Source organism: Histoplasma capsulatum, genomic scaffold (genome assembly GCF_000149585.1).
Source record: "Histoplasma capsulatum NAm1 scaffold_1 genomic scaffold, whole genome shotgun sequence".
In the NCBI taxonomy this organism is placed as follows: Eukaryota; Fungi; Ascomycota; class Eurotiomycetes; order Onygenales; family Ajellomycetaceae; genus Histoplasma; species Histoplasma mississippiense.
Window position 1 is genome coordinate 2,374,723 of NW_001813982.1, and position 6,686 is coordinate 2,381,408.

The window sequence follows — 6,686 nt, forward strand, 5'->3', positions numbered from 1 at the left end:
CTTGTTAACCCTGACGATGCGGTTTCTACCGTCCTCAACCCTAGCGAAGATTACAAAACCAGCGTACTCAGTGGACTAGATCCCCATACTATTATGGAATGTGCTGGGCGTGCTTTGGCATTCTGGACGTATCAGTCTGCCCAGGAAATGTATATCTGAGGTATTGAATATTGATTGCGTGCTGCGTCTGACGTGAAACAGTTTTTATCAGGAATATCTCAGCAAAAGTTTGACCGAGAAATATGGTGTCCTAAACCAACAAATGGACAAGGTGATTCATGACGCAAACTCAGAAATATCGACTCTGCAAAACCGCATTTCAGGTATTATCTTCCTCCCCCAGTCTTCGATGAACTGTGGCTTATGCGCCACTGTAGAAATGCAAATAAATCAGGAGCAGCTGCAAAAGAAGAACTATGAGCTAGTTGAGATATATCGAGATAAATGCAAGAAGCATGCCCAAGTAACGAACCTCTACAATCTCCTTAAAAACCAGGCGATGAGGTCTCAGATTCAAACAGCAGCATCGGATTCCGTAATCCAGGTCCTTGAGTCCCTTGGTGGAAGGGCCAACTCCGGCTCAGGCGCAGATGATTTGTTCCGTCCTTCAACCTCTCTGGCTCCATCTCCTCGACGTAGCCCTGCCAGGTATCCAACGGCAAATTCAGGAATCGAACAACTGCACCGCCATCAAAGGAGTGGGAGTGGAAGTATCACGAAAAATCGCCTAGACTCCGCGGCAATGCCTCCTCCTAGCGGTATGCCACCGCCTTTCCGGACCAGTACGTGTGAAAATTCATCCAGTTATATGGCGTAGCTTGATCTGACCTAATAAATTCTAGCCACATTATTACCAGCGACGCCGCAACATCGCACCAGGCTCCCTGGCCCTCCATCTTCGACCCAGAGGCCTGATTGCCAGGAGCGTCAACAACATGGCTATACACCAAACACTCAGATTTTCCCTGCTCCGCAACGATTCGCGCCCGCAGGCGTTGATAGCAGATTTTCTAGCATTAACTCTGGCAACTATGGCCTGAGTTCTGGCATCAAAATCGGCCGCCCCTCTGACGCCTCCACCGAGGGTTCTAATCCTCGATCCAACATTTTCGGGATAGGAAGCATGATGGGGAATGACAATTCCCATTAATATAACTAATATTTCAAATACGAGTAACTTCCTATCCCATCAGCATATGTATGATAGCATGTTTTATATAGCTTCATTGGGAAGGATCAACTCTCTCAGTTTTATGTATTTACAGTTAATTCCGTAGGAGACATGAAAAATATCGTCGTTAGGGGCTAGGGGTATGCTCATGGCAAATGGTTCCTTTTCCCTCAAGAGTCTAAATCTCTTTGAAACGCAACAAAGTTAACCAACTAAATCCCATTTTAGTAATTATTCACCACGGAGCCACGCGACTCAAAAACGATACTATCAGCGGTGGCACCATTTCTCACGTTGGCCAGTTATACTTCGACCAATCAGTCCTTAAAACTGTAGAGGACACAGCTCCGTACACGGCGAACAGGCAACGATGGACACAAAATGACAGAGATGGTCTTTTCAGGCTGGGGTTTCGGGGAGGCGATAACCCAATAATAGAGTCCCAGATGGTTGGCAGGTCCATTAAAGACGGACTCTGGGGAACCATCGACGTTGGCGTCAATCCTCTCGCCGTGCAGAACCCCAGAAATGTAAGCCTCTTCCCCGCTGATAGTGAGGTGCGCACCTCCGGCTCCATGCGGGGTACACACCCTACGAGTAGCGCCGCACCACCTAGACCTTCCTCCGGATGTGGTCCCGGCAAAACTCTCAGAGGGGGAGGACTAATTGGTGGGGCGGTGCGAAGTGTAAGATCAATTTTTCAGCATTTGCAGAACTGAGATGCGGATATAGGGTGGCAATAAAAGTTTTGGGGTATGATGAGCAGTTATGTATTACTCTCAACACTAGGATTTGTCCAGCGTGTGAGTAATTATCTTAATTTTCGTCTTTTCTTTTCTTTTCTTTTTTCGTCTTCTTCTTCTTCTCCTCCTTTATCATTTTTGGTTCATTGTCCTTATCCTGCAAGCTGGAGTGTTTTGTATTAGAGTTCCGTCTAGCAATAAAGTCACGTTCAGTAAGGTTTTTCTCACTGATCAAGTGTTTTCTTCTTTTCTTCCTTTTTCTTTTTTTTTCTTTTTTTCTTTTTTTTTTTTTTTTTTTCCCCTGCGTGAACACTCTCAACGGACTCTAATCTTAGGCGGGGAGAATGGGTAGGTACAAATTCTAGCAACAGTGAAAGTGAGGAAGGCCAGCATTGGGATCAGGAATCTTGTGCCACAACCTGCATATCATTATCCAGAGTGGGCAGGAAAGCTTTATTGTGCATGCATGCCATCAGGCTACTTCTCGATGTTGAGGCAGGATTTGGCCTTGACTGCAGCCGCCCGGACAGGACACGACACGACATAGCTCCTCGACGTCAAAGCGGACAGGACATATCACTAGCCCAATTCATGGACTTCGTTTCGAATAAATCGGCCTCGAGAATACCCAAAAAAGACCATGATCGGAACTCGTTGATAGCTGATATTATTATTATTATTATTATTATTATTATTATTATTATTATTTGGGCGGGGCCAAACTTACCCGTCCATGTAGAGCAGCGTGCTTGTGAAGTAGTAGGAGCTGCTGACATGGAGGAAGGGGATGGGATCCGGGAAACTGAGACTCGAGATGCAAAGATAAACGCGAAACGCCTCAGGGGGCTCCTTGCAGGCGCGGATCAGGATCATTTTCACCACATAGAGGCCACTGATGTTCTCGACTTGGTTGATTTCGCAAAGTTGCATTGTGCCTACAGACACATCTTGGAAATTACAGTGGAAGAACAAGTTGCCAAATGTTGCTGCAACATCGGTAATCAGCATGGGGAATGGAAACATTCCCACATAGTTATTTATGCACCCTCTCCCAGTATCTCTTGAGTGATGGTTATTTATACTCGTTTTCTCTGCGACTTGTGGAGTGAGATAGACAGCAAGCAGGAGGAGGCCCTTTAACACCACAAACTTGGCCACTTTGTGCTCAGGTATGTCTTCCCATATTAACGAAGTGCGGGGGTGCCAAAAAAAAAAAAAAAAAAAAAAAAAAAAAAAAGGCACAGGGAAATCAATATGCATAAGAAACAAGGGCCGTATCGAGAAGGGTTTGTATTAGGTAATGTTCAACCAGGTTTCTCATTCTCAAGATCCAGTTCCGAATATCTGAACCATTTTCATCAGTGCATCATTCCCAGTCTCTTACGAATTGGTAAAAGAAAGGAAAATGAAAGTGAAAGTGTAATGAAGTATGGAATGTAGGTAATAGCATCAAGAATATCAAGATAATGTAACAGATACTGCATGCATGAGGCTCATGTGTTCACAACTAAAATACGATAAAATGATATCAAGCGGAGAGAATACAAATAAAGATATCTGAAGAAAACCAAAAAATAACGATAAGAAGGGAAATAGAATCAAATCAGAAGATATTGAAGAAAAGAAGTTAAAATGCTCATTTTCTCCTAGCCCCTTTCCCTTTTCCTTTCCATATAGATATATATCCCGTTTCCCAGCTGCGGGGGAAAAAAAATAAAGAAGAATAGAATGGAAGAATATGATAACAAATGAACAAGAGCAAGAAATAGAAGAATTAAAATGAAGAAGTCCAAGAACATGAACATGAAAGAGGGGCAACTAATCAAAATCAAATATAACCTCCAATTTTGCCTTTCCTTTTCCTTTTCCCTTTTCCTTTTCCCTTTTCCGTTCTTCCTTTGCCCTTTTTACTAATATTGGCAGGTAAAAAGGCCAATAATAGAAGAATAACATAATATATATCCCATAAGAGTTTCCTACCATTGATGATATCTTCTCGTTTCGAAAAGAAAGTTCCCATATTCCCATTTTTGCTTTTTGAATAGCCTTTTTTTAACTAGTTTCCTCCTTTAGTGTTCCCGCCGTATATATAAGGTAACTATAACAATATTTGTTCTAGAAGAAAAAGAACAAAAAGAAAAAGAAAATATATATATATACCAATAATAGCAGAATAGTTCGAGTATACAAATTTCGACAGGTGTGGGAGATGAGTATAGATAGATAGGTGTCTCCGGAATGTTTATAATTGCTCCGTCGATTTATCGATTTGTGAGTGCCTGTATTGACTTTCGTAGTTCCCAGGTACTGATAAAGTTGGATCCACAGGTCCTCTGGCGGGAACCAAGAGTTAAAATTTCGAGTTCCTGGTTCCTGGGTTTTTCGATAAGTTAAATCTAACTCTCTACCTCCTCCGCGTTTCGTGCGGAAGACGATGTAGCAACAGCTGGGGTGCCAGGCACACTGGCAGTCCGAGACCTTTTGGTACGCTCTAGCCACTTGCGCTTTCCAACACGGGTCTCTAAATGCGGTGCGACAGAAGTGAGTCCTTGGCCGGCAGTGATCATCGTGCTGCGCATTTTGTTGCGGTATGCATCCACTAAGAGTAACAGACGCAATTAGTCAAGAGAGTTCCTGACAACCGAAAGAAAAGGAGGGGTTGGGAAAATGCGAAAGTGAAAAGGCTACATACAAGCTCTCTGCAAGAAGAGAGTCCTTCCCGCGAAGACTCTGCTCTGTCCCCAGCTCATGCGATATCCCAAATCGTTCAGCATAACTTCCTTATCGCGCTTGCCTCTTCCGATCCTAGGGACTGCCAGATTCGCCGCTCCATCAAGAGTGGGCACGGGAACCAGAGTTCGACCAACGGTTGCTTCCTCATCGTCGTGGCTGTCTTCGCGATTACTCCCGACATCATCAACGAACCTATCACCACGGTTACCGCGCCCAAACGGACTCTGTACGGGGAAATACGTCCGCGGGAACACAGAATTCGACTTGCGGTAAGAGTCCGGGATTTCCTTCATGTCTACCTGGTCCAGCATCACTTTAACTCGAACTCTGCAACCACGCTGCGGATCCTCAACGACGATAAATTTCCTTCGGCGTCCCTCGGGAAGGTCGCCGAAAAGAGCCGCTTTATCAAGATTGCGATCGTCACTTCCGGAGCGGGAGTGGGAGGTTGCAACAGTAGAATGGCGACCTAAGTGGTCTAGGCCTGCGTCGCGCAGAGGAGGCGGCATGGAGGGGCCTGTTTGGGAATTGGAAGAAGCAGTAGTTGGATATGTTGGGTAGCCATGGAACATATGGCCAGGACGAATGTCTGCCAGGGCTGGCGCAGGTTGGGTGTAGGTGTTTGGCGGGGCAGGTGGGCGATGAGTGCCGTTCGAGTATTCAGCGTTGCCTATACACGAATAATATCAAAGGAACGGCGTAATATTAGCCTACGCTGTCTGGCATCATCTGGCAATGTTTACCATGACGGCAATGAGGATAATCGAGACATAAAAGAGCACACCATGCTAGGAATGAAAGGTGGTAACCCCCATGGTTGACGAATAAGAGTGGTAGAGAGCAAAAGAAAAAAAGAAAAAAAAAGGAAGATCAGGATAAATAAGTACACATCAATACTGCATGCTTCCAAAATACTTTCGAAGATCTACACGAAGCGTCAAAATCCTCCATCCGCCATAACAAGAAGGAAAAAGTGGAATATATAAATGGTTGCATCTCAGAAAAAGAAAGAAAACAGCTTTCCAATAAAGTAGAGAAAAAATATCACATTTGGTGAAACATACCGCTAACGTCCTCTCCACTCTGTGTTGTACCTGATTCAGATGGGTGTGCATGATGATGATGAAGCTGTGGACCTCCCATACTTAAACTTCCAGTGGGGGCTAACCCAGTACTACCAGGAACTCCTGCAGAAGGGGGTCCCGTCAGGTGATTGGTATGTTGTGCGGAAACGGCTTTTCTGTTGTTAAGCTTGGCCATTCTCCTTACTCTGCGGCTGCGCAGCCGTGGGTCTTGGTTGCTGTTGCGCCAACTATCAACCGCTCTTTGGATAAGGCCACGCTTGCCGCGTAAACAAGTGTTAAGTTCAGCCAATGCCCACCCGACAGCGTTGCATTCGGTTTCGTACACCAGACGATTCCCTCTGTACTGATCCTTTGAGCAGCATGCTCGTGGATACACGCAGTTTTCGGTCTTGAATTCTTGGCTCAAGTTTTCAATGTTGATATTTTCTACGTCGCATCGAATCGTGTATTCCATTTTAACGCGATCCCGCGAATATTCAAAAGCAATCCACTGGACTCCGTTCTTATCTTGTCTAACGACAAGCGGGGTGGTCGCGGGAATTGGGCCAGGAGCAGCACTTGTGTTATTTCCGCCCGACCCTGAATGAGTGGCACCGATTGATACGGGAGGCGGCTGGTGTGATTGGTTTAGTGGTGTTCTTTGTGGAGGAGTAGGTTGTTGAGGAGTTGGATCAAATTTCATCCGTGGGCTGCTTGTGACCGCGCCAGGATGTTGTTGTGCTTGTTGGTGTTGATGTTGCAGTTGGCCAGGGGTACCTTGATGGCCCACAAGGAGGGGCTGAGATGTGAGATGGGCATGTTGTTGGCCAGGATGAGGCGCATACGGGGCTGTGTGGACTGGGTTCATGGGAGGAAATTGCGGATAGCCGTACATGCCCGATGCCATCTGGGGGCGGGCTGGGCCGTAGAGGGTTTCTTCCATGGGGGTCATGGCTTGCGGCGACGCGACAGAAG

At 45.8% G+C, this 6,686-nt stretch overlaps 3 protein-coding genes across 3 annotated transcripts; 1 reads left to right on the forward strand and 2 right to left on the reverse strand.

The window, feature by feature from the left end:
* Nucleotides 1–262: 262 nt before the first annotated feature.
* Nucleotides 263–1,890, forward strand: HCAG_00692 (predicted protein; the record flags this gene model as incomplete). Its single annotated transcript, XM_001543596.1, has 4 exons — nt 263–758; nt 843–1,085; nt 1,400–1,848; nt 1,876–1,890. The coding sequence occupies 4 exons, from the start codon at nt 263–265 to the stop codon at nt 1,888–1,890; spliced, it is 1,203 nt and encodes a 400-aa protein (XP_001543646.1).
* A 603-nt stretch (nt 1,891–2,493) lies between these two features.
* On the reverse strand, nt 2,494–2,844 carry HCAG_00693 (predicted protein; the record flags this gene model as incomplete). The annotated part of the gene is made up of 2 exons (XM_001543597.1): nt 2,494–2,575; nt 2,642–2,844. 2 exons carry the CDS (start codon nt 2,842–2,844, stop codon nt 2,494–2,496), a joined length of 285 nt encoding a protein of 94 aa, XP_001543647.1.
* A 1,126-nt stretch (nt 2,845–3,970) lies between these two features.
* On the reverse strand, nt 3,971–6,663 carry HCAG_00694 (conserved hypothetical protein; the record flags this gene model as incomplete). The annotated part of the gene is made up of 4 exons (XM_001543598.1): nt 3,971–4,012; nt 4,323–4,513; nt 4,607–5,317; nt 5,712–6,663. 4 exons carry the CDS (start codon nt 6,661–6,663, stop codon nt 3,971–3,973), a joined length of 1,896 nt encoding a protein of 631 aa, XP_001543648.1.
* Between the last annotated feature and the right edge of the window lie 23 nt (nt 6,664–6,686).